The sequence below is a fragment of the Syngnathoides biaculeatus genome, chromosome 21 (genome assembly GCF_019802595.1).
Source record: "Syngnathoides biaculeatus isolate LvHL_M chromosome 21, ASM1980259v1, whole genome shotgun sequence".
Taxonomy (NCBI): domain Eukaryota; kingdom Metazoa; phylum Chordata; class Actinopteri; order Syngnathiformes; family Syngnathidae; genus Syngnathoides; species Syngnathoides biaculeatus.
The window spans coordinates 3,812,338-3,839,934 of NC_084660.1; the positions used below are offsets into that span (position 1 = coordinate 3,812,338).

General features: G+C 45.6%; 1 protein-coding gene across 6 annotated transcripts; it reads right to left on the reverse strand.

The window, feature by feature from the left end:
• On the reverse strand, positions 1-27,133 carry mark2b (MAP/microtubule affinity-regulating kinase 2b). Of its 6 annotated transcripts, none has more exons than XM_061808398.1 (20): positions 25,763-27,132; positions 18,919-19,089; positions 17,781-17,834; positions 17,127-17,175; positions 16,953-17,018; positions 16,805-16,875; positions 16,126-16,182; positions 15,305-15,541; positions 14,281-14,400; positions 14,064-14,166; positions 13,872-13,984; positions 13,549-13,623; positions 13,327-13,384; positions 13,030-13,181; positions 12,540-12,634; positions 9,717-9,875; positions 7,509-7,775; positions 5,521-5,547; positions 2,423-2,532; positions 1-2,147 (listed from the first exon to the last, which is right to left on the reverse strand). In XM_061808398.1, the coding sequence occupies exons 1-20, from the start codon at positions 25,811-25,813 to the stop codon at positions 1,798-1,800; spliced, it is 2,385 nt and encodes a 794-aa protein (XP_061664382.1). In that variant the 5' UTR covers positions 25,814-27,132; the 3' UTR covers positions 1-1,797. The 6 variants fall into 6 exon arrangements, with proteins under 6 accessions (XP_061664382.1, XP_061664383.1, XP_061664385.1 ...); XM_061808399.1 differs by having other exon boundaries at positions 14,064-14,163; positions 25,763-27,130; XM_061808401.1 differs by having other exon boundaries at positions 13,585-13,623; positions 25,763-27,129.
• Between the last annotated feature and the right edge of the window lie 464 nt (positions 27,134-27,597).

The following is a 27,597-nucleotide window of genomic DNA, read 5'->3' on the forward strand; positions in this document are numbered from 1 at the left end:
TCAGTTTTATTACTATCATTGTTAAGTTTTCATCATTGAATCTCTGCACAAAAAAAAACATACATGAGCTTAAGACCCCCCTCCCTTACCTCCCCGAAACCAACCACTACAGTTACAGTTTTGCTCAAAAACATTTAAAAATCAACGTAAATTACAGCAATGTTAAAACAAAAACAAAAAATAATAATGAGATAAAATTTAAAAAAAAAACCCTGAAAGAGATAATATAACAGCAACAGCCAGTATAATCATTAGAATACAATACCCAGCACCTTAATACAAATGATCAAGTTTGAAAGAAAATCTGACTTTTAAAGGAAATAAAATAAAGGACAGTGTGTCATCATGTTAGAATGACGTGACCAAGCCTTGTCCCACCATGTCCTGTTTCCACCCCCCATTGAGTGAGTGCGTGCGTTTGTTTGTTTGTTTGTTTATGCTGCTTTCAACAAGCTGGATGCGAGCATGGAGAAAGACGGACACAGGTTGGAGCGTTGGAACATTTCCCTCTGATGTGACAACATCACAGGGAAATATGCTGTGGCTATTTGAAAATTCTTTAAAATAGATTTTTTTCTAAATGACTGGTTTAAAAAAAAATTATAAAATAAAAAGCATGAAACAATAGAGTGGTCAACTATTACCATTAATAACCATACATTTGAGAAATCTTCAATTTGAGGGTTTTTGTACTGAACCTTGATGATGTGTCCGAAAGAGGCACAACACCAGAAAAATGAAGGGGGAAAAAAAAAAAAAAAAAAAAAAAGGCAGCAATGATATGAAGTAGACACGACCCCACTGAAACAAAAACAAACAGAAAAACTGCACACATTTCACAAATCCCAAATTAGTATAACAACACCAAAATATATCATCAAATCAAAAAGTATGAGAAAGTAATTCACCGTTTGCTGCCCTTTTATGAGATCTTTCTGTCACATACCCACTGGCCGTGCATTTCATTAACTCATTGGGGACCAGTCAAATGAGGCGGTAAATTGCGTTTGTGGTCGTGTGGGGGAATCAATTGCGGGGTGGGGGGGTTTAGACATTTACCTCTCGTTTCCAGTGCACAACTGTGTTGAGAAAAAAAAAAAAAAAAAAAAAAAAGAAGCCATAAAAAGAGGCTACACATTTGATTTTGGGCATGTCTAACTGGCCTGGGACGATCTGACAGAACTCAGGGAGGAAAAGGGCAAAATGGATGTTGGGTGTGGAAGATTTGGGAGGAGGAAGGTCTCGTCTGGGCAGGGGATGAAAAAGGCATCCAAAACCATTCTGAGTGTGGAGGGGAAGATGTGTGTGTGCGCGTGTACATGTGAGCCAACAGTCCTGATTCAGTTGGGAGTCCGCTCAACAGTTTTGCGGGACAATCTGAACACTTCAGGGGACGGGGGGGAACGACTCCGAGGCTCCGCATTACGTCACAAAGTTTCAGCTGATCCTTCGAAGAGAATGTGCTGCACCGAGATCCCTGGCCACAACCGTTCTTACTTAGGGGAAGAAGAAGAAAAAAAAAAAAAAGGGGGGGGGTGTGGGGCTGTGCGCAGAATAAATAGCAAGGAAGTGAGAGGAGTGCTCAGGAGTTACGTGACATGCAGAAGAGTGCTCACGGGGGACAGGAAGGGGAAAAAAAACAAAACAAAACAAAAAACGATTAGAACTAACTGCCTTGGAACCAAAACCTCAGACAGTGAGGTGAGAACAGATAGCCCTGCTTCAAACCACTGGTGTTATTTCAAATGGACCCCGGCCCGGCTCAAAACCTCCTCCTCCGTCCGCTCTCCTCGCCGCTCACAGCTTGAGCTCGTTGGCGATCTTCGACGCAATGTTCTTGAAGGCGATGGACGTGCCCGAGATCCGCTTGAAGCGCACGCCGTTGAGGGAGAGCCGGGGCAGCTTGCACACTTCCATCTCCCACTGGACGAAGTCGTCGCGCGCCGGGTTCCCCGACATGCACAGCAGCATGTAGCGCTCGCGGAGCTCGTACTCGCAGCTGTTGGAGTCGAGCACCTTGCGGATCTCGCGCATCATCTCCGTGGGCTCCATGGACGACGTGGTCTTCATGGACCAGGTGAAGCGCAGCGAGCGCGGCTTGGCTAAGTCTTTCTGCCCGGCGATGGCGGGAGGCGTGCCCGTGCCGCCTGGAGGGGGCCGTGATGGGGGGGGGGGGGGGGGGAATAAGAAAAGATGAGAGAAGAAGGCAGACGAGAGGAAAATCGGGGATCAGAACTTCTCTCTGAAAAATCCTTTGGGTTCGTTCTTTGACAAAGCAAATTTCAAATTACAAGTCATACAATCATGAAATATTTCACTGCGCATTGTCGTGAATCGATGACTTTCATTTTCGGACTTGAACCAATGAATGAATGAATTTTTCCACGATATTCCAGTTTGTCGAGATGCACCTAATACATACCGGTGTTCCCGGACCCTGGTGAGGAATTGTTCTCGTCGTTGTTGGAAGAGGAGGAGAGAACGCCGCCGGACGTCTTCTCAGACTTGTCCGCGGTGCTGCTCAGCATGGACCTGAAGGACGAGGACAGCGTGTGTGTTGAGGGGGAAGGGGGCAGAAGGGGGGGGGGGGAGATCGTTATTTGAAAAGCGGGAATAAAGAGGAGGGAGGCGATGAGGACAATGAGTGAACGGCAACAAAAACGGAGTACCCCCGTGTGTGTTTGTGTGGGCCTCTCGCGACTCGATTGCGCGTCGACCGCGGCAAACACAAACACGCATTTGGGTACGGGAAACGGAATTTCCCCCCCCCACACTCGCAGACGCAGCCATGCAGGATCACCTCCACGCTATCACTCGCACCGCTAATCTCCCATCCCGACGGGGGCCCGAACCCTTAGCACCGTCACCACCCGATTGAATCCCAGCTCCAAGATCATCTACAGCGTTTGGCTTGAGTCTACTGATTAGCGGGTCGGCGGGTCGTTCCGTTCTTTCGCTCACCTGCTGCCCTCTTCCCGACCCTCTCCCTCATACGGACTCCTCGGGAAAAATCAACACAAGTTTAGTTCTTTTTTGGGGCCTTCGGGCAATTGGGCGAGAACAGTAAACCAGCTGGCCGCGTACGTATCAAAATCCAGGCTTCCAATTATTCCACTGTACAGGACGTGGCCCACAATGCTTTGCCAGCACACTCCTCAAAGACGGGTGAAGTGAAATGAGCGAGTGATGGGCTTGAATAGATTGGTTGGTCATGATTTGAACGCTTGGGATAAATATGTTGGGAACACAATATACATATGGCACACAGCAAGACCAAAAATACATACGAACACAATTGTTGTTGTTACTGGCAAAAAGGAAGATGGCCGAACGGGAAAGCTCGGACTCCGTTTTGCATGCTCATTGCGACATGGCGGGATGCAAAATGGGCTTTTGTGGCGTCAAGAGGGAGCAAAATATCAATACAAGATGCAGTGGTGCCTTGAGATCAGAGTTGACACGACAAGTGACTTTTTTGAGATAAGAGCCGTCGTTTGGACGACTTGAGATCTGAGTGTTGAGTAAGTTATTCAAAAATAGACGCCGTTTAATGCCGCAGTTATTTGAAGTTTACTGTCAAACTAAGCATTCAAACAATCCATTTGAAAACGTGTGATGCTAAGAAACAAGGCAAGCGCCGTTTTAGTCGCAACAGATGTCTGAACCTTGGACAATATTGACACATTGATGGATAATTTAACATCTTGTTTTGTGTCCTCTATGCAAAATGATCAATATTACGTGATCAGTGTCTTTCTTCCAGTAGCAGTACAAGTCGTACTATTCTTCGTTTGTGTCTGCACGACTAGAATGGTGTACTGCCTCGTGGTGGCCAAAGCAGGCATGCCAGAAGGGGCAAAACACAATTGATTGGAGTTTGAAATCATGATGCACAAATGGCTTAATTCTTCATATTTTATAACATTATTGTGATGTGTTTTTTTTCTATGAACTACAATATTATGCTGTGGTATTTTTCTCTCGTTTGAATTATTTTTTTTTGGGGGGGGGCAGGGTGGAACGGATTAATGGCATTTCCATTCATTTCAATGGTAAAAGATGATTTGAGGTCAGCTCATTTGAGTCACAAATGTGGTCACAGAATAAATTAAACTAATCTCTAAGCACCACTGTAGCTCTAAATGTACCTCGGCTCATCATCTGGAAATGTGGGGAATACAATTGGCAGTGTTCATTCCATGTTCCGGCCATCAGGTGGCACAATAGCGCAGTTACACAACTTGTAGAAGAACGTATTACAAAAATTGTTTCTTTTTTTCCAAAGCAGCACGTCGGATGAAATTTCCCCCCCCCCCCCCCCCGAAATGTAAAATCTATTCAGACCATGACTTGCATCGTGCAAATATACATCAAGAGTGTGTGTGTGTGTGTTGTAATGTGAAACCAGAGGTCAAAGTTCAAAGCCAGCCATTTCTGTTGCTGCCACTGTTAAAAGAGAGCCAGTGAGAGGAGAGGAAAGGAAAGAAAAGAAAAAAAAAACCAGAGTGACAGATTGCAGCCTTGGGAAAATAAAGCCCCGTCCCTCCGGCATCCACTCCTCCTTTCCACCTCCATCCAGTCCCCCAACTCCACCGTTGCCACCGGCCCGCTAGTGCAATGATTCCCAAACGTGGAGCAGCAAAAGATCCAAATGGAGAATTTATATAAATGTTCAAATGTTCATCTACGCTAGTGAGATTGGGTGGCAGGCAGACCGATGAAATACTTTTTCACGAGTGCAATGACATTTTTCCTGATGTCAAATATGTGCCTTTGCTCATTGAAAGTTGCGGGGCGGGGGGGATGCACTAATGGGACATTCGAATAAAAAAAAAAAAAAAAAAAAAAAATTCACTAAACTCGCTCTTTATGTGTTGGGGGGGGGTACAAAAACAGTCACAAGTGGTAACAGTTAGCAGCATGTGATCTTATGACTTATCATGACAAATTAGATTTTAATTGTGTACAATTATGAAACAACTGGTGACATTAGTCATTCGTGTAGGGCTTCATCCAAGAGGAAGAACACTACAAGATGCTTCTGGTGTGAAGACAAAAAAGGGAGGAAGCTGTTTGGGCTGTTCTCACTTATTGAAGCTCACACACGTTAGGGGGGAGGGGAGGGGGGTGCGTTGGGTGGTGGTGGGGGCGAAGAGAAAGAGGGCTGAGGTGTTATTGTGTCACGTGACGGTGGTCGTGATGAGCGTGAGCAGGCGAGTCAGTGAGTTAGGTGCGTGGGCGGGTGAGGAGGGACGTTAGTGGCATGAATAAACCCCCCCCCCCAAAAAAAAAAAAAAAAAAAAAAAAAAAAAAAAATGGGCCAAACATGGCTCAACACAAAACCATTGCTTGCAATAAATAGGAGAAAGGATAAGGCTCAAGGCACAGGGGAAGATTTCAACAAAGAGCTGCACAAAACACCAAAAAAGGGGAGGAAATACTGATATGTAAAATAAATATGAAGAGGAGAATATACGATATATCAAGGCTTTGTAGTTAACGTTGGGGGTGTTTGCCTACCTTCTTGGAAACCTGAACGAGAGATTTCTACAAAAAACAAAAGAGGGATAAGAAAAAGAGAAAAACGTATGTATAAACGACACGCTGCCTTCTCAAGAGCAAATGTGCACTCAAAGCATCAGAAAGACATGGAGGAGAACTCAAAATCACGGTCTTCGGATTGCGTTTATCAAAACTGTTCATGTCTAATCAGATATTAGCCGACGCACGGCAGGACACATGCGCTGGCTTTCGTTTGCTTGAGGTGATCCTGGTTGAGGTGATCCTGCAAACAAATGCCACGTGAATACAGGAAGGACGTTTAAAAAAAAAAAAAAAAACACCGTAGAGAACAAAACAACAAGCTGAGCGTGCGCACGCACGCGCAAAACACAAACCACCGCATGTGTTGAATGAATCAACGTCAATCCGTGATGTAAATCATCATTTCTGTCGGGGCAGAATGTCCAAATTTGATCAATTTCATCTATTTACCCAAACCCATACTAATGGATAAACAAGGTCTCGCCAAAACAGCTGTGGATTAATTTGTGACTGGAATCGTTGTGGGTTCGTCGCTTATACGCGCCACCTCTTCCATCCATCCTTCCAAACTTTTTGGGTCGGTAATACTATACACGCAACCAAAATGCAAGCACAACGTGCATTTTGACTTCCTTCCAGCGTGAGACGCCATCACGTGTGTCAAGGTGTCCCCGCCTGCGGTATTTATAGTTGCGGGAAAAGCGATCCCTGCTGTAACCATGGATACTGTCGCCACGGCACTACAGTAGCTCTGAGTGGGCGGCCTCGAGAGCGCCTGCGCGGCCGTGCCTCCGCCCCTGCACACGGGACATTGGATCGGTCATTTCCCGGTGCTTTCATTGCTCGGGCACTTCCTCTCTTTTTAAACGTGCACTTCCTGTTCCATCCCGTTCTCCATCTGAGATAATGAACAGGCTTGCCCGGCTCGCTGTTGCTCTTTTCAGTTGCTGCGCCTTCTAAAGCCTGGTTGGACAAGAATCTTGTCATATTCGATATCCATATATAAAATAGGTTTAATGAAATGAGTTCATTCAATTTTGTGCTTCCGATCAATTTGTCGTTATATAATTTGATTTATTGTCAACAAAATAAAGATATTAGGAAAGTCAGCTGTTCGACGTATACGTTTACATTAAAGTCCTCAGAGGTTGCATCATTTTTGCTCCCCCCCCCATTTAAAATGTACTGAATTTGTTCATTGAAAAAAAAAAAAAAAAAAAAAAATTCATGTGCACATGAAGAAAGAATCACTAGCAGTTATCACACAATCCTCATCTGTCTGATTCCACATCGGGAGGCGAGCGTGGAGCACAAAACTTTGCCCGGCCGTGCTCTCTCTCACACTAAATTCCACCTAGCCCATCAGGTTGCTTCCTTAATTAGAGCCGACGCGGGGCCTCAGAAATGAACCTGGAGCGGACTCAAGAGCGCGCCAGCCCGAGGCAGAAGTCGAAAAGAGTCGGACTGCGCCAGGTTCGGGCACGAACCCAACGACGACTCCTCGGTCACCGCCGTGTGCGGCAAAATTACAGAGGAGACCCAGCCGCCGGGATCGCTCTCCCTTCCGACACATCAGCAAAAGCGCAGCGGCGGACGGGCAACGGCGGAGAGCAGCCCCTTTTCGCAAAGCGACGACATGACATCGACGTACAGTAGGTGGTTCCTCGGAGGAAATGAGCACATTAAATGACATGTAACATAAACCCAGTTATTTTCTGCTCAGTCTGAAACCTCAAAGGGCCAAAAAAGGCTCCAGCGGTACTCGCACTTCAAGGAAGCGGCTGCTATCGCGACAGCTTTCCACTCGCAGCGAGCTTTATTTCTGTCACGCTCATCCACACGAGGAGAATTTGGATCTCCTGCTGTCTTCTGCCACGTCCACTCGTACGAGCCTTCCTTCCTTCCTAGCATTTCAACCTCCCCCCTTTTTTATTTTTACTAAGCGTCTCTTTTGCATGACTCACCTGCGTACAAACTTTGACGTGAACTTGCTGAAAATCCCGGTGGCCCCGTGCGTTCTCCGGGCCTGGCTGTTGCCGTGCGACAGCGACGGGGACGCGGGCCCGCCGGGGTAGGCCGAGCCCTGCTGGTCCCGGGCCCCCCGTTGCTGGCCCGCGTGGAACGTGCTGCGGATGCCCACCCCTCGGGAGAAGTTGGTGCGGTCCGTCACCGCGGCGCTGCTGATGTTGTGAGCTGACGGTGAGGCGCCAGGCGCCCGTTGAGGCGGGGCGCTGAAGGAGAGCAATGGGAAAAATAATCAAGGAAGTGAAACACAAACATAGAAATACCGGCACCGTTAAAAGTGCCACTCTTAAACACGAGAGACCCGATCGAAAGTCATAACTTACGAAAAGCGGTACGGCAAATGGTTACTCCATATGCATTTCAAATTCAACTAAGACATTGAATTGTAGAATAAATGTAAGATGACCATTTTGTGATATATTTATGGCATCAATGACTCAGGGTTTTTTTGCTATTTCCTTCCCGAAAGTGGGAAATTATCTGCCTCGCTCTGCAAATGTTGTGCTGTAGGTTTACGTAGGTTTGCGCCGACGTTTGTGTCCTTGACGCCGCATACGAAAAGTAGTCTATGAAGCTCGGGCTACACGAGATAAAATCCTGTCGTTGTCTTTTCGGACTCTTGCTTTTTTTTTTTTTGGAGGGGCACAGGGATTTTCCCACCCACAATCTTAGCTCCGGCTTGCCTAATTTTTGTACTTACCTGCCTGCATGTCAGGTAATATAGTGAAAAAAAAAAAAAAAAAAAATCATCTGCTGGTCTTTCCGACTTGTCATCTCCAGTCAGCCAGTATGTAGACTTGAACTCAGGTTAAAAAAATTAAAAAAAAAAAAATTCCCTCAACCCTACTTCACAGTGACATCATCATAAATTTCTCCCTCGCACGCCACATTGCATCAGGTGCACATCAACATAGTTTAGCGCGTAAGCTCATGCTCAGCAGTCAAGTATAGAGAAATGCACGAGCGCAAACAAAATCATCAGAAGAATATCAGAAGAAGAAAAAAAACGTTAAGGGGAAAGTGCGGGGAGGGAAAACAATACAATTGTAGAGGAGTCTAATTGGGTTTAAAATGTAATGTAATAAGACGTGGTTGATCTCGTGGATTTGTTTCTGCATGCATGACACGACACCATGAGAAAATGTAACGTTTGACGACCAGCGTTCCCAGCCAGGTTCTGAAGAGCCCGAGCTCATTGCTGAAGGACGCATGCGACGCAAGCAGACGTCAACGTGAAGCAAACAAAAGCCACAAAGAACTACGGGGCCACAATGACGTTTGCTCAGAACGTCGCTGTTCTTTCATTTCCCAAGAAACATCCAAGTGGCCGACAAACAGACAAAAGCCAGAAAGCCGACAAAAATGCAACAGCAAAGCTCACACAACAAACGCAGGATTGGTTTGTCAATGAAGACATTCTGTAGTACGGCTTGCCACCATGAGATGGAGACAGGTGTGAAAGGTCACCCTTTGGCTGCAGACTCCGGTTAAAGAAGGAACACCTCGAGCCCTGCCGGCGACAAACTCTTGCTTCCACGAGCTGACTGCTCAGTCGTCACTTTACGTGCTCTCATTTTCTATGCGCGGAGGTTAGTTTTGACCCAAGCCAGAAAGATCCTCAAAATAATTGTTAATAATAAAGGATTAATTCTTAATTTTTGGTTTTCGCACTGCTCACTACAGAATAAAAACATATCGGCGCCAATCTCACACCGATGTCAACGCACACACTGACTTTTGTATGACATCTGCTCTTTATGTTTCATATTTATGATCATTCGTATGCAGTCCCGCCCATCCCCACGGTCACCCCCGTCTTAGGGGTCGGCGTAACCCTCTCCAAAACCCAACAAGGGAAGAAGTGGAACGTGGCGGTTACACAGGCAGTTCCCAGAACCGCATCAAGCGCCCCCTTGAACACCGTTGCTCGTGTCTCACAAAATATACACACATTTATGGCACGCACAGTTGCCAGGTCGTCACCATTGATTCAACGTACAATCGAAAATCGAAAATCCATTTTAGCAGGCGCACTCCGGGACTGAAATTGACATATTTCATATACATATTTCTCTGTACAGCGCATTCTTGAGTGAAAATACGAGCCGGCTGCGGACGTGTGCGCGAGTTCTGAATGAGAGACTTGCCTGGGTCGTGATGCATGCAGGTCAGAGGGGCATGGATGATTGGAGGAGGACAAGGACTTGTGGTGGCGGGGACGCGAGGAGGAGGAGGAGGAGGAGGAGGAGGAGGAGAGGACGGCGGCGGCTGAAGCAGTGGAGGCACGGGAACCCGGAGTGTTAAGGCTGGGAGGGACGAGGTGAAAACACACACACACACACACGCATGCACACGCACACACACAGTTGTGTGTGGGTGGGCAGGGCGGTGGGGTGGAGCATGGTTAGAGGCAGCACATTTTAAAACACACTCAATGGAGGGTGGGGAGGGGGAGAGGTAGAAACTCAAGAATGCACCAATGAGGGACAGATGAAATTGAGAGCAAGCCGCTTGAGCCTTAATTCAACATCCGACGAGCGTGCCGAAACATCCGAGTACTGCTACGCGCTTTGACTTCAGTAGCAAAACAATTCACCACACTGAATGGCTACAAGTACTTCCAGATAAATGAGAAAACCGGAGAAAAGTACATTTATTTCAGTACTCATCCGTTAAACACTTGGGAAAATACTTTGCAGAGGGCAAACACCTGCCTCATTTCACCATTAAGAAGTATTTTTATTGCTTAGTTGATTGTTAGTTATGTCATATTCTAGTTTGGAGAGATGGTAAATGTTTTTCAATAGATTCAGGTTTTCTTTAAAAAAAAAAAAAAAAAAAAAACCAAAAACGAGTTTCACTTTTTCAATTGAAATACCAGACTAAATTAATTCTTTGGCACTAATTTATTGCAACGTCGTGACATTTTGTACACAAACGTATGAGATTATTCCGCACGAGTAGAACGACTGAGGTCCACTACAAGAAAAACAACTTGTTACTCGCGAGGCAAAAGTGAGCATTACACAAGTGCATAGTGCTAATGGTGTGCGTTGAGACAAAAACGACCGGACTCACTTTCGAGGTATTAACCTTCGTCCAGCCATTTTTTTCTTGTTTGCTTTGATTTGATTTGATTTGCAAGCGTAAAATTGAGGGTCAGTGCTGCTTAATGCCATTCTCAGTTGAACTGCACTGTCAAAGTACACGTCAAACAAAGAGAATTTTAAAAATGACTCATACTATAGAATCTTACAGAGTCATTAGCAGTAGAAGTACTATTCTTCTTCACTTGGGTCGATAAATGCACCAGAAGGTGTAGCACAAAGAATTTAATTGCAGCATTAAATCATGACACGCAAACTTTCTTCGCCGCTAACATGCTATTGTTCTACTAGTCAAAACAAAGAGCGCACAAGTACATGGACAATGCAGCATACTAGAAGGATATCAAATAAATGCTCTGGCAGCTTGCCACAAAAGTGCAGAAATAAAGATCAACATTAACAAAAGGCTAACCGCTAAAACTACATCAACTATCTTTATTCCTAGTGTAAAACTATAAATATACCTTAAAGTTCAACTATGATGGAAAATGAATTGTTGGCGTCCTTTTTATTTCTCAGACCCAGGCTAGACTTACCTCACAGGCCGGTCGGGATGTACAGTATCACTTTGAAATAATTACAACTTGACTAAAAGCCAGAGCTTTGGTGCCATCTTACGGCATCCGAGAACATAACCGCAGGTGGCCAGAACTATATCTATTCCGCCAAGAGCAAACGGTGAACGGGAGGGGTACACTGTATAGTACTCGGGTACATCCGACAACCATGTTTGTGAGCCGCACAGTGAATTTGGATACTATGGCTACAACACTACCTGCGTGCGCGGGCGTGTGTCCGCATTCGTAGCCATTTCCATGTAAGCCTATTACGAGGGACCGCGTCATACCGCTAAGAGTTAATATTCCATCACAAGTCATTTTAATCTCCTTAAGAGAGAGGAGGGGGAACTCAAAGACAAGAAGGGCAAAAATAAAGGTGGGAAAAGTGAGAGGAGGAACATTTTAAAAGGAAAAGAGCACCAATAGGAATTTGTGTGTGTGTGTGTTTAGGGGGGGGGGGGGGTTTGGGGAGAGACATGTACTGTACAAATGCATTAGTGACAAAACTCAAACCCACAGTAGAAAAAGTAGTGCCGTCTCAAATGACCACTGAATGATAAGCAAATTCAAAAATAACAATAATGGATTTAACTGAATCACTGCCGTTTTAGCAGCGGGTCATTTGAGAATGATGATGAGGAAAATAAGTCATGAAGCGGCAATGACAACTGAACGCTGCTGCGTCAGTGAGGATTGAAGGTTTCATGTCGAACGCTGACGGGGAAGTAACACAAAGCACTGGACGGGTTCAGCGTGAGCGGATTGTGCGCATTTATGTTGCATGTGGGGACGCGCGCAAGTACAACTCCTGATGATCAAGGGGGTTTGAGATCTGTGAGCTATTGTATGCTTTTTGAGTGGTGGTGAATTACATATTCCAAAGGAAAAAGGGGTGCCTGTGTATGCGTGTCCACCAAATCCTGCCTTAGTTCCAACTGGCTGGCATCCATCGAACCCACTTGGGTAAGCTGTAATCTACTGGAGGCTTTGGCCTAAATTCTCAAGAAAGCCTGATTTTCTTGTTCAGCAGGGTGGGACGGGGTCAAATCTGGGGTGCGGCGGGAGGGCGCCTTGAGCCAGCTGGCTGAGCTCCGGAGAGTACCAGCCAAGGTCTGGGACCGAGCCACAGACAGCTGCCAGATTGCTTCATTCACAAAGCAGGGTGAGGCGGCCCGTGCTACGTCCGGGAGCGCTACCTCGCCGCCAGCGGCGAGAAAACCAATCTGAGGCTATTTGGATGGTGTTGGCACTCCACTAACTCAAGCGGGCTCTTCTGTAAGTTTTGGTGACGTTGCCTCATTACCTGTCCTTGCCATTCTGGATGCCCTGACCCAGCGTGGCTCTCTCAGTCAGAGGAGAATTCCGACTGCGGCCAGTGCCAGTGGACAGGATGCTATTCTGCAAGGAGAAATAACAATTGGGAATAAATCAACAATCTGGAAAGATCTCTGAACGACAAATGTCACAGAGGTGGCCATGTTCTAAAGAAAGGTGCGCTGGTGTTCTTCTGTCAGAAAAATAAAAACAACCAAAGCAAATGTTCCTCATTAGGAAGGAAGTTCGTGCTCGGCCCTGTTGGAGTCACGTGCACGTTAATCAGGTGAATGAGTGACTAGCTTCCGCTGTGATCTTTGGACCACATCGTCAGATGAAATTCAGCCAACACCCGCATTTTCCAGATTTCCCCTCTCTCGTCAGTGAAGCACAGGGGAGCAATTCATTTGAGTACACAAGTGAATGGGTAATCTTGTGAAGATGTGGGATTTGGAAATAAGAAATGCACTGGAGCTCACGGTGGAGGGCGTGGCGCTCTTCTTGCGGTCAGAGGAGGCCAAGGGGCTGGCGGGCACCTTGGTAGAGGAGCTACCCGACGAGCCTTTCCTCCCGCAATCCTCTCCGGCGTTCCGGTTGTCTGCTTGCCCCCCTCTCTTTGAGTAGGAGGAGCCTGGACAGGAGATGAGAAATCGCAGTTAACATCTCCTCGGGGCAAAATCCTCAGATCCCGGCAATGCCCCGATCTGAATGTACGTAATCCCCTCATATCTTTTTCCAAGTTCTCTGGCCTCCGCTACGCCACACGGCAGTCTCACCCTGCTCAGTAGCTCTTCGGTTTTGGGGCTTCTGGTTGGATGACACACTGCGCTGTACCTGAGAAAGATGGGAAGGGCCATTGAGACAAGTTTGGGATTCAGCTTAGCACCCCAGCGTGCGGGTAAGCGTTTGTTGTAATTGTGATTATGAGTCTGCCGTCATCTCTGGCGGCCACTGGCAACAATAACGAGGCCACTAGTTAATAATAGTTCTCATTGTACCTTGTGCGGCGGGGAGGGGGCATTTATGTTGCTTACATCACTTCCGGGCCGAGGCTTGATGCCGCCCTCATCCAGCTGATGAACAAAAGACACAAAATAACGTAGATATTTAACAGCCACATCAACACGGGTTACATTCCAGATATACCCATAAGAGGTAAAAACGATGAAAAAAAAAAATCCCCAACATACTACTTTTTTTTTTTTTTTTTTCCACCAAATAGTTCCCCCTCCCACAGCATTTCAACACATTTGAATGTGTAGAAACGTTTCTCCACAAAAACCGCAGTAAGGTGAACCACCATATTGCAGCTGAGACCTACCTCAGAGTTCCTATAGTCCAGTAGCAGATAGGTCGCCATCACGTCATTGTACTTCTGATTCACCAGTGAGTCCTGGATCTCCTCCTGAGAGAATCCCATCTGCAGCATAATGTCTGCACACAAGCAGCGTGCCCATTAGACTTCTGAACATATGACATAAATCGCCATTCGTGCATGGATGCGCATATGTACCTGTCCTCCTCGGGTCCTTATAATCTGGTTGCGGTTCAATGTAGGGTTTGAGTTCCTCTTCCTCGTGCCCTACATTCATCCATCGGTCCCTCATTATCTGCTGCTGGGAGAAAAATCAAAGAAAAAAAAACCCCACACCAATGGACACCTTGGCTAGGACCATCATCTTTTTGAAAAGGATTGGAGAGAACTGGGACGTGCTTGTGCGTGCGTGTACCTCAAGGCTGCCTCTTTTCGAGGGGTTGAGGATGAGGAACTTCTTCAGCAAGTTCTCACAATCAGTTGACATGTAGAACGGAATCCTGTATTTGCCACGCAGAACGCGCTCTCGGAGCTCCTGGAGACGGACGGGTGGGGCAGTGCTGAGTCATTTGATTTAGTTACGAGCCCCCCAAACTTACTGGCTACCGTGCTTTGCTTTGCGTCACGAGCAACTTTCAGATACGGCGCAAAGGAGAGTCAAACGCACAAATGCAAAATGAAAGAAAAGACTCGCAAGGAGCCGGGCTCAGATGCTAAAACCACGTGGGAATCGGTCAAGTCAACTGATGTCACTCACTAGACCACACCCCCCCCCCCCCCAAAAAAAAAAAAGAAGCACATGTACATACAATGTAATGCAGTCTCTGACCTTCGGTCACTTTGGTCACTGGTGTATGGTTTTATAATTCTATTAAAAAAAGAAACAAAAAATAATTGTGTTTTTTTTTTTTTTTTTTTTTTTAAGAGGGAAGATGAACGATTAATGGCATTTCAATTCATTTCAACTGGCAAAATTGATATGATAAATCGGCATAATAGCTTGAATTGTACTATTGTAGGGTTAGGTTAGGTTGTCTGTTAAATAAATGGCAAGACAAGTGATATCGGTGTTGAACAAAACAGGACAGGGCGTGAGGCAGTGAAAAGGCAAACTTGCTAAACCTAGATACTTCACAGGAATGTTAATATCAACACCACATTTGGTATCAGATCGCCCACCCAAAATGTGTCTGCGCTTTCAGGATGCGTCATGCGGGTGCTGGCTGAATGCACAGCACGGTAGGTGGCGTTAAGAAAAGCAGTTTGTGCAAAGAACCGAGGCTTGATCACTTCTCGTCAAAATACCGTTCAAAATCCAGATACACAGTCGCCCTTGCTCAAACCGCCGCCGGGTAGAAGAAACACAAGTCGCAAAGGCAAAGACCGCAGCCGCCCACACTAAACCGTCAGCCGCTAAATTAAGACCTGGACGCACACACCTTGAGATTCTGTCCGTCGAAAGGCAGGGAGCCGCTCACGAGTGTGTAGAGGATGACGCCCAGGCTCCACACGTCCACCTCGGGCCCGTCGTACTTCTTGCCCTGGAAAAGCTCGGGAGCGGCGTACGGCGGGGAACCGCAGAACGTGTCCAGCTTGTTCCCCAGCGTGAACTCGTTGCTAAAGCCAAAGTCCGCTATCTTGATGTTCATGTCTGCATCCAGGAGCAGGTTCTCGGCCTGGGAACAGACAAAAAGGGGAAGAATTGAAATGGAAGTGGAAGATTTAGTCAACATTGGATAACTGAATCTTCCAACCGGAATGTCTGAAACATTGCTAGAAATATCAAGTCGCGGACAATGGGCCAAATCGGCGATGACACTTCTCCAAGCTTGAAATCAGTTACTGTGCATGTAGGCCCTGGTTGCCTAGCAACAGGTGCACTTTCCTTTTCACACGCTCTAAATATTTTGTACCTTGTGTGTGTATGATCTCAAGGCTTGCAGGGCTTACACGGAGACGGTGTAATGAAACCTACACTGCATTCATGATTCCGGTACAGGCTGTGACATTCAGACCGATTCGAAAATATAATAATCAATCTGCACCGGTGCTAAGCCTCTGACGTCCTTTTAGGGTTAGACATGCTGATCTGTGGGCGGAGTGCGGGATGGAACGCATTACGGCGACGGGTTCCGTCTGCCCTCCAGAAAGCTTTTTCGACTTTATAAGAAACGACCAGCAGTGGTAACACAGTTTGTGTATTACAGTACATGATAGACAGCTCATCGTCGTGCTTGTGTGTGTGTGTGTGTGTTGTCACCTTGAGGTCTCTGTGTACTATACACTTCTGATGGCAATACTGCACTGCTGACACAATCTGGGGAGTGAGAAAGTGAGCAAGGGACAGAGAGCACAGGAAAAAAAAAAAGGGTTGCATTATGCAAGAAAAACAATTAGAAAGCAACTACAACAGTAACGAAGACCTGGATGACTTTTTTTCTTTATTGCTGGTTCCGTATTTTTAAAGCTCTTGCCCGCTGACCCACTAAAAATATGGCTATGAGGAAAGAAACTACTTCACAGACGTCAGCAGTGCCAAATCACAAACCATGTAGCTCATGGTCACACTATATTTATTCAAACAGTCAAATACTCTGAACATTGCCAAATACATGATGCCCATTTACATATGACCAAAAGCAGTGATTTGTCACGATGTTGGAAACTTTTGACCTGAGGTATGTGCTTCCAAGCCCCAAACATTTTTTACAGAGGTCATTCTCCTTCACTTATACAATGCTACATGAGAAAAATAAAATGACACCTTGCGAGGGTGCAAAAATTCCTTTGACAAAAGACATGGATCATAATGATAAATGGCTAATTGTTTCCAAACCTTTGGACTCAATAATTCTTTCTTCCGATACATGTGAACGCTGGGAAACTTTTTCCAAAGGTCTGTTTAGTATCGGGAAAAGTTAGGCAGAGCACAAACATACCTGTCGGAATTTGGCACGGGCTTCTTTCTCCTTCATCCTGCCATGAGCCACCAAGTAATCAAACACCTCGCCTACATGAGAAGTACACAATTAGGGCGTAATCGCACTCCTCCATCTCAACAAAAAGTTCCAAATATCACACGTTTACCTCCACTCGCGTACTCCATTACCAAGTACAAAGTCTTTTCGGTCTCGATCACCTCAAAAAGCTTAACTAATGGTGGAGGAGACAAAACAAAAAACAAAACCAAACAATAACAACAAACGAAGAAACAATGAGTGGAGCCGTGACATTTGAAACGTGGCTCTCCTTCGGACTCACCGATGTTGGGGTGGTTTAACATCTTCATGATCCTCACCTCCCGGAAGAGCTGGCAAATAAGCCACACACAGTTGTGTCAGACACTCACTGGGCACGGGGGGCACTCCTGACTAAATAAACACCATTTGGGGGTCTGTATGCAAATGTCATACGCAAGTCTGCGTGTCGGAGGATATGCTACACATCAGGACTGGATTGTGGGGTGGGGGCTATACCCATACATTGTGTTATGGCGTACAGGAGAAATTAAAAACGTCCGTATTGCCATTGCTAAGCCAAAATACTACAAGAATCAAGTGGTGACACGCCTTTTGGGAAAACCGAGCATGCTTACCCTTTTGTGCAAATATATATGTGAACAGTGGCAGTTATGTGGCAAGCCAGGCCGAGCTTCTGCATTTCTATTTGTCTTGACGCAAACACACGGCAAGAACGTGTGTGTGTGTGTGTGTGTGTTCATGTTAAGTGGACAGACCCCACCCAGCCGCGATCAAAGCAAGTAATTGCAGCTTACTTCCTGTAATTAAAACTCACTGAAAAACTGGGCCTCTTCAGAGAAGCAGGGTAAGGGGGACAAGAGAGTGAATGGGCACCGGGTTGTTTTTCTGAAGCAATATGATCATGTGTGGGTGGGAGAAAGAGTGAGCCACCCACCTTCTGCAAACTGGAGGAGTTCAGCTGTGTCTTATCAATGATTTTAACAGCCACCTAGAAAGCAAAAAAAAAAAAAAAAAAAAAATCAACAACAACGTGAATCATATTTATCTGTCACACAAGCAGCAGATGAGATGCGGCAGCACGAATTTGGTGACATCACAAAGGGCAGCGGGACCCAAAACGTGAAGTGTGATGGAGGTGGGTGGGGGACTTTCAAAAGAGTTTGGTGACAACAAAGGTCTGCTTTCTTCCTCTCGTCTTTCTAGTGGTGCTTATTTGACTCCTTTGTACCCTCTGACTCTGCCTTGTTTTTCCAGTGTGTGCGTCCACGTGTGTGTGTGTCTGCCAGCGGGTCACATGGAGCGTTATCAGGGTGTCAGGCAGAGAGCTGTCACACATTGATAGAGCCTGCCCACGTCCCTTCGAACCAACGTGTTGACTTGGTCCAAAGGAGGAGCGCCGGCATGGCCCGCACCCCCCCCTCCTTAAAGCGACACAAGCCGGAGACATTTAAGGCTCCTCCGATGCGGTAAACAATGGCACGCAGGGATGAGAATGACCAATTTGGGAAAATGCTGAAAATGAAATCTACAGGGCCAGTGCTACAGATGGGCCTAATTGTATTAACAGTTGTCAATTAGACAATATTTGAGAAATTGACCTTTGTGTTTCCTGGTTTAGATATACTCCTGGATATTTTTTTTGCTCCTCGGCTTCCATCATTGATCATATTGGAACAAGGAGCGCACAGCACATTGTACGCGTTCGGTTAGACACGTTGATACAGTTTTCATTCCTCTCTGCACGGTTCCACTTTTTTCGAGCCATGCACATCTCAAACAGTTTTTTTACCCCGTGGTTTTTATCAATCACCCTGGCACGATCTTCATCTTTTCGCTCCGAGACTTTCGCCAGACTGACAAACGTGCGCAGCGCTCGGCATCATATGCGTACGCATGTCTAGAAGTTATAACTATGCTGTAGTAAACGGAATGCTTCTCTATGAAATGTTAACATCAACGTGAAAATACCGACGAGATACCGCCAAAAATCAAAATGTTGTCATTATTATAAGCACCAATTTTATTGCAAACAGATAGCAATGGCGTAAACAGACGGTCTCTTTTCCTCCTACCTCCTTTCCAGTGAGGACATGGCGCGCCAGTTTGACCTTGGCGAAGTTGCCCTTGCCGATGGTTTTCAGCAAGCGATAGTTGCCGATGTGCGGCTGGTCGTCCGGCGTGGTCGTCGTGAGTGAGTTCCGACATCGCGGCATGCTGGAGCGGCTGGACAATGACTTGGAGTCCTAACACGTTGGGAGGAATCAGAAAAGGAGCGTCATGCGTGTTGGAGCTTGGGACTGGGCGATAACAGAAAATACCCCTTTTTTTCCGAACACCAGATGACATTCAAACAAACATAACACACAGAAATACAGAATAAAACAAAAGCAGCCACATTGCACAAAACATAGTGCCACTTGTAAGTCAAGGTACCGCTGTACTTCTTTATCTTCCTGTAAGGAAAAGTCGATAGAAACTCATGTCAAGCTGTACAGTGTTGCCAAAAAATTGCAGGGAAATGCATCTAGCTGATTGGGCGCAAATATGGCAGGCCAAGTCTCCAGTTTCCTGTTGAGGTGTTTTCCCATGGTTAACATTTAACACACAATATAACCTCCTCTGATGAGCCACCAGAATAGATCATATCGTTTGCAGTTCCTTAGCACCGCTCCAGGTGAGAAGTCGTTTGAAGCAAAAAAAAAAAAAAAAAAAGAAAGCACTTTGCTGGCAGGTTTTAGCATGGCTGGCTGGCAACAATGGGCCAAATCCAGGAAAAGGTTCATTGTGTGTTTGTGTCTGAACGAGATCTGAGCGGACAGGTAGAGGGATCAGGGTCAAACTGGCTCCGGGGTGACGACACACACGGAAGCGAAAGCACAGTGACACAAGTCCACACACATCCCGTGCGCACAAAGGCACGCATGCACCAACAAGCACACGGGCGGACGCCTCAAAAAAGAGGTTTCAGTAGTACTGGAGGAACGCTCCTGACCACACCGGCTTGTGATTTTATTTGCAATCAAATTAGAGGCTTGCTCAGTCTTGCGAATAAACAAATAAACAAAGCGGAAGTGACATCTTCCTCCCAGGGTTAGCGCACTTTCGGGGGACCCTGGGAGAACCGGGATTACCCCACTGTGCTCCCGTGCTGCAAATAGATAGAAGGTGTCCGTCTGTCAGTCCCTTTCCCGTTTCAAAACTTCCATCCTCACGCTAACTGCGCAGAAAAAGCGCAATGGGCCCACTTCATCTGGATCGCTTGCATCAATCCGGGAGCTGAGCACAGATCCTTGTGCGGTCTTGTGTGAGGGTGGAGCAAATGATTTTTATTTTTGGAGCGTGAGGGCAAAGGAGTGGGAGACTGACAATGTCATCGTGGACACAACTGGAACACACTAGAACACGCTGCTTGTTTTTTTATCCTTGTTCCCAAAATTTTCAATACCGGTCACACAAAGTACGGTTGCTTTCCTACAGAAATTATTGTGCTAGCTTGAATTACACGTTTAATTCCTTCAGCGACCAAACTTGAAACCAATCGCACCACAATAACTTCTGAAATTCATCTGTTTTAGCCTTATTTTTTTTTTCCACTAAAAAAACTGAAAAAGAAAAAACATAGAACTCAATACTGCACATTGGGACAAGCCGGAAGTCAGAACAACAACTAAGAGAAAATAAAACATGTCAAAAGTCAACCCATCGATGACTGATGATGATTCTACAAACATAAATTAGGAATCTAGTAAACCAAGACACCACGATAATAATCTGAGCGCTACATTAACCACACCAGACTGACAACAGCTGCATGAAAGGAGAGACTAGACCATGGTGACACATCCCAAGTATATTCTTGCCCCGGAAAGAAATTCGCCATCCATTTCGGCGCCGTTCACTTCACGTCCAAATACATCTGCAGGCTGTCAACTGCGTGCTAACCAGCCCAGAATCGCCGTAATCAATCACACTTTCTGAATCCATTCACAAAACTTCCAACATAAAATTGGGTCATGTGAGAAAATGAAAGCACACTTTTCCAGAGAAGAATACTTTTTTTTTTCTCTCTCTCTCTTAGCAAAGAGTGGGTACAGCACCAAGTAGTACATTCCACCACTCTTCAGCCATGTTTCAAGTCGGGACTATTTTTGCAAACTGATTCTTCCTTCATATTTTAGCCGCTGCAAGCAAGGCGTAACCCCAAACCACCACCCACAGCGCACAAACACACTCGTAAACAAAATACTGATAATAATGCAGTAATGAATAATCAGATACAGCAATTAAATCAGAATTGGGCACTTGGACCTCGAGTGTAAAGTCAGCCTAAAAGGAATTCCAGATCTGAGTTGTTTACAATATTGCAATAGAAGTTGCGCAAACACGCCACCGGTCATACAGTGTGCACAGGCGGTTAACTTTAGCATGGCCGCGTCACACTGGGTGTCAGTTTGGTGCGAAGGGGCTGTTGAACTGGATTGCCACAAGCTGCGAGAATGCATTAGGAACAATTCAGCACAGAACAGCGCTTGCTTCTAGAACCTGACGGTAGAGATGATACATTCGCCCGACCGTAGGATTCGGACATGACCAGTAACGCGTGTTGACGACGACACGCAAAAACAAACAAAAACAACAACACACGGAACAGGTACCAGTTAAAAAATGTCTGCGATTTGGAGCCGGTACAGAATTGTACACCTCATACAGTCAGCAGGAAACTGTCTTTTGGGGGATGTCTCAAGAGAGACACAATAAGGTTTTGCTCAAGCATCACAAATGCACTTGACCCAAACGGCTGATTAAAAGCACAAAGCAGTTTTGCAGACCGATATGATCAAAATAATTTAAGTCTTGGGCCAGGACGATATCTGTTTAGATCAGATTCTCATCCATTTAGTTTTGCCGAGAAACTATATAACCCATTCATGATCATTTTTACAGTTACTGTGACAGGATGCGGTGATATGAACTTCGGGTCACGTGGGCCAGGCCCAGCTCACCTTGGCTATTTAGCTGACCAATCATCATCCGAACAAAAATAACACTGATCCACTTCAAGTACTTTTTTTTCCTGGCGACCGACGAGGCACAATGGCGTCGTGGCCAAAGGCGGGTCAACGGCGTGCTGCCACACCTACCACTCCACTCAACTGGAAAGGCTTGTTTTACTCTGCACTCTCTTTTAGACAATCCGATACACCCGCGTACAGAAACACAGCGCAGGTTTAGAGCTGCACTGAAGCACCTGTTCACGCGGCCGGCGATTAATAGGGCCGCTGACACAGCTCATTCAATTAAAATATCGTTCCAGTCAAGTGAAACACAAACAGCGTGTATCTGAAGGAGGGCTACTGTGTGCGCTGCTGAGAACAACTATCAATGCTCTCACATGTGCGCATGTGTGTGTGTGAGAGAGGCAGCTTCTCTGTTGCTAGGACCCCAGCTAGCCGTCCGTCTCCCTCTCCGCTCTTCTGCCTAGCGACGGCGCTGCTAAAGGGGAGAGGCAAAAATTACAGGTTCCTGGGCGGATCGGCGACGTGTTCGCCACGGAGCGTCACGCTTGCGTGACGGCCCATTCGACGGGAGCGATGCGTGAGGAGTGCCGCAAAATGGGGAAAAAAAAAAAAAAAAAAAAAAAATGGAGGCAAATGCGTCAGTGACTTACTTAAACAGTTTGCATTTTTGCTGTAATCTGCTTAGTGGCTTGTTTTACGAGTTTTCTTCGCTCTGCGAACAGCCTCGAACTATCAAATCCATTTTCGCCAGTGAAATGCATTGAAATGCCATTAATCCACTCCAGAACCCCGCAAAAATAACACGTTTTTAAAATAGAATAATGGCGCTGTATTGTAGAGGAAAAACCAAAGAGTCAAGTGTAATTAAGCCAAAAATCACAAACACTAATATTCATGTGCGTGACATCGGAAACCCCAGCTCAGATTGGCCATTTAGCACGCAATTAGTTCTAAATAGTTGCTTGTTTTAGGGAGATATTTTGTAGACAGGAGCTCTCAAATTAAAAAAGAAAAAAATTTGAAATAATGACGAGCTCATGCCATGGTGCCAGCTTGCCAGGCTGGCCTGCAACTTCCCCAAACACTGAGCTGAAAGATGACGTCAGGGGCAGACCTGTAAATCGAGCTCCGTTTGTCTCTTTCAGAAGACACGGGAGAACATTGTCAAACAGGAAATACCGTATTTCCTCACACACGGACACAAAATACTAAACCGTTGAGCTCATTTGAACTTGGCTGCAAAACAGCTCACCAAAACAGCAGCACCAAACCATACGCCCTCTGCGCGTTATTATATACGATCTAACTTTATGTGGCGACATAAATTGTAATAAACCACTTTATCCCAATAATGCCTTATAGCCACTCACCTCAACTGTTGTTGGGAAATTAAACAAACACCTCTTTCGGTTTCCATTCCTTGACTATGGTTAGACTGTGAAAATATTACAAATGGTGACTATTACACTTTTATATTGTAATTATCGTTAATTAAAGAAAGAAAAAGAATGGTAACCATAGCATAGTGTGAAGCTTTTATGTCAACAATGAAACTATAATGTTTGACACTGCATCTTATTCAAAACTGATTTTGCCTTGTTGGAAGCCTGGGGAGCAAAAATATTATTTGTACGGAATGAGTTGGTGAGGGTAGGTGTTAATCATCTCAAGATGTTAATCATCTACCCTGACTGTCCGTCCCCCCCGAAAAAGCCCACCGTTGGAGGAGTTCCTCGCTGTTGAGGACACGGCAGTTGAAATAAGGAGCGGTATTGGTACCGCTACCCAAAATATTTGATTGACATCGAAGCCCATGTGTAGTAAAGTATCCCACCCCAGTCGTGCCGTAATCTCAGAGGATCGCCCAAATGACTCCTTCCTGTGTTTGGCCCTCCTTTGATTTGGTATCTCGGACTTTGTCTTCATTAAATAGATTTGCAAGCTCTGTACATGCCTTAGTCGCCCATGAATCAAATTAATTTTCTGCCTTATGTTCTGATTCATCATGTTCTTATATATAAAAAAAAATAAATAAATAAAAATGGAATTGTCCCGAAACTCTTTTGTCAAGGACACATGCAACGACCAAGTTGACACCAGAAGTCATTTGTGTCAGAAAATGAACACAAAGAAGTTTTCTTTCAAACTCCTTGTCAAATCTATTCTGTAACCGAATGAATTTCAATTACACATTGGACGTTTGGATCCAGGGGTGTGCATTTTGTGTTTCTGACCTTACAACACCCGACGCCTCCTGCCCTTACATTCTCGGTATACCAAAGCTGTGAGGAAGTCACGTAACTTTAAAAACTATGCTAATCGCATCAGGTGGTCCTTTAAATGATCTGTCAGGACAATACCGTAGTTCAAAGCGCACCCCCACCCCCCCATGCACTGCTCCAACTAACAACCTGACTGCGAACAGAGTTGTGGGAATCTTTCTGTGTTTACAAGTTTTATTTAGCGCCCTCTCCGTGATTTATATACGCAAATGGGGGAATAACAGATTAAATTGAGATTTTAGTGAGGAAAAAGGTTCGAGATTTTGCTTCGTAATTTGTAAAGTGGCTTGTCCCTCGCGCTGGCCCTGGCGGGACAATGGTGAAGTGAAAAGCTTCCACCTTGCTTGGAATTTGTCATGGTCACTGGGGCCACAGCTGTTGAATATTTTTAGAATCAAGCATTCGACTGATTGTCCCGTCAATCAATCATTTAAAATTTGACTTTGCATTATGAAACACAATCACATCTGCATGTGTGAGCCAGGCATTATTTATGCTCACTTGAGGTTGCCGCGCTAACGTTCGACTGTAGTATCTGTGACTTTCTCAGCGTGTACGCTTTTAAAAGGTGGGTTGGACCTCGTCACGATATATAACTGATGACCTATAATGATATTTGGAAACTACAGCAGAAAAAGGGCTCATTCATTCCAATACAAGAGTTAACGTAAGGTAAATGCAGACTACAAAGCCGAGACTAACACACAAGTTAAAAATATCCACATTTATGGCGACATCTTTTCGGGTTTAAGTTACATCACAAAAAAAAAAAAAAGCGACTTATATCCTTGGTGTATTCCGTCACCTGACGCCTTCCTATACGTCGAGTTGATGATAGTTATACATACATTTAGTAGTTTGTGTGTCTATAATACAGAATTAGAGCAATCAGATGACCAGAAGAAGAGCTGAAATCAAAAATAGGTTTGTCATATGAACCACTACTTTTGTCAACTGGTTTAGTTTTCCCATAAAAGTGATTATGATTCAATTACAGGTTTGTTCCGTAAAATGTCAGAAAAACTCTTGATTATTGTTTTCCAAAGTCAAAGCAGATGTAAATTGCAAACGTCTTATTCCGGTGGAACAGAACGTAAGATTAATCTGCTTTCACGGAGGACTATAGAAAGAGAAGAGAGATTTGGATAAAATCTCAATTATATGTTTGTCAAAATAGCTGTCTATTAATTTGATGATCAATTCGTTTTTGATTTAATTATCCGGTTATTTGTGACACGGCTACACACGGCTGCCCCATAAACAACCCTCTGGCTACGGACGCTCTGGCTTCCGATGTGCCTTTTTGGCACAAGGTCAAAACTTAATTGAATAGCCAAGCAGTTTCGAAAGAAAACTAGCACATTGTGCAAATGAAACTTGCAGCTGCAATTTAACTGACTTTCAAAGAATGAATGCCATCGGAATGTTCAGATTTTGACAGTTGCCCTTCTGTGTGCTTCAATTCCTACAAAAGAATACAATTGATGATGCACGTTCCTAAAAAGAAGAAACTTTTGAGGCCACTATCCTGGAACTGAAAAGATTAGTACCAAGAGAAGTGACATTTTATTTGACTATATTAATATTTCTTACACTAGTTGACGTGATGATCTTACCTGCCCAGAGGAATTTTCAATGACTTGCCCGAGTGGGGTCCTTGTTGACATTTTGGATCAACTTGACGAGGGGTTGTTGGTTGCAAAAAAAGGAGGAGAAGTGACCCCCTCTCCCCCTCCCCCCCGCACAAAAAAAAAATAAGAAACTTCAGTGGCTTTTGTACATTTAAGATCGGCGTGGGTACAAAATGGGGGTGTGGGAAGGGGGGGGGGGGGGGGGGGGGAAGAGCCCCGGTGCTAGCAACACGTCAGATTGCCCGTGAATCAACAAGTTGGCTCCCACATCGGCGGCTCACTCACTTAGCCCGCTAGCTCGTCAACCGAACGTCCCATGTTTGTCAACAGTAAATATAAAAATAAAAAGAACGTCACGGTGCAGATTTGGGGTTGATTTTTTTTAAACCACCTCGGTGGCAACTAAGGAAGAAAATGGCTAATGGGGTTGCGTTGACGAGACAAGTTTCCACTAGGTGACTAGCATGCTAAAGCCAGCAAAAACGCCGAGTGAACAGACGACAAAGTGCCACCGTGTTTCCTCAAAACGAGTTTGTCATCGGGGCCCGTGTTGTTATTTGTTGTTGTTTTTCACAAGACGGTCCTATCCTTGGGGTGGGGGGAGGCAGGTCGAAACAAAAACTTTCAGGCCGAAGTTCTTCTCAGAGGGTCCCCGTGCCGACCTTGCCAACTCACACGAAACAATCGTCCCCGGTGAGATATCCAGAGAGGGGTATCCAACAAATAAAAGCGCCACGGTGTAAAACCATAACTTGGCCCGGTTGAAAATTACTTTTTTTCCAGATGGTTGTTTTTTTTTTTGTTTGTTTTGTTGTTGTTGTTGTTAGCCCATCGATCTAGCCCGACTTGGCTTCAAGGCGGAGCTAACTGGGCTAGTTCGCTTAGCCGCTAACGCTCCAGCGGCCACAGGCGGCGGCAGAGGAGGAAGAGGAGCCCGGTGCCACACAAGCGAGCCACCAAAGTCCAAAATATCCAGCCGAGGCAGCGCCGCCCTGGCGTCTCTCGCGTTCATATGAATAATAAGATCGTTCACCAGTACCGCACTGCACTGCGGTGTGGCCGAAATCTGCCGAGCCTCGGTCCCCGAGGATGATGACGATGATCCTCCAGCAGCTTGGCCGACTGCATGTATTTTGAAATCAGCTCGTACGATCCATCATCGATGGGACTGTGGCTTCCAGGGAAGAGTCGGGTGGGGGGAGCCAGGCGACGAGCTGCGTCCGAATGTGGTCTAAACGCAGCTACCAGCGCTCATACCGGAACAAGCTCGCGGCAACATGGCTGCTTGCAGCACCACCAAAAGACAACCGGAGAGGGAGGGAGGGAGGGAGCGAGCGAGCGAGCGAGTTCGGCTTTCCTCGGCTTCTTCCGGGAACCCACCAATAACACCTTTCTTTTATTGGATCATAGCAATGCAACCAAACGTGCTCAGAAACATTATCAAAAGATCCGCTTGCCCTTCATTGGTTAGAAAATTATTGATGGCAGACGGGTGGTGAAAGCATCCGCCTCACAGTTCTGAGGACCGGCGTTCAAATCCCTTGCTTCTGCGGCGTTCACTTGTTCCCCCCATGCCTGCGTGGGTTTCTTCCCACATCCCCCAGGTACCCCCAAAACATGCATGGTAGCTTAATTGACGACTCTATAAAAATCTAGGTGCGAATGTGAGTGTGCAATCGGTTGTTTTATTTATGTGCTCTGCGATTGACTGCAAAAGAAATTTATTTGTATAGTGCATTTCATACACGAGGTAACTCAATGTCCTTTACATGATAAGAAGAGATAACATTTAAACCTGATAAACAAAAATGACAACAATG

Bases quoted from the DNA above. Each gene is read 5' to 3' on its own strand.
- mark2b (XM_061808398.1), bottom strand. From the start codon at position 25,813: ATGTCAACAAGGACCCCACTCGGGCAAGTCATTGAAAATTCCTCTGGG. The intron at 19,090-25,762 runs GTAAGATCATCA...CCAACGTGTTAG, and splicing joins TTGAAAATTCCTCTGGGCAG to GACTCCAAGTCATTGTCCAG. The intron at 12,635-13,029 runs GTGAGCTCCAGT...TTCTCCTTGCAG, and splicing joins AGAGCGCCACGCCCTCCACC to AATAGCATCCTGTCCACTGG.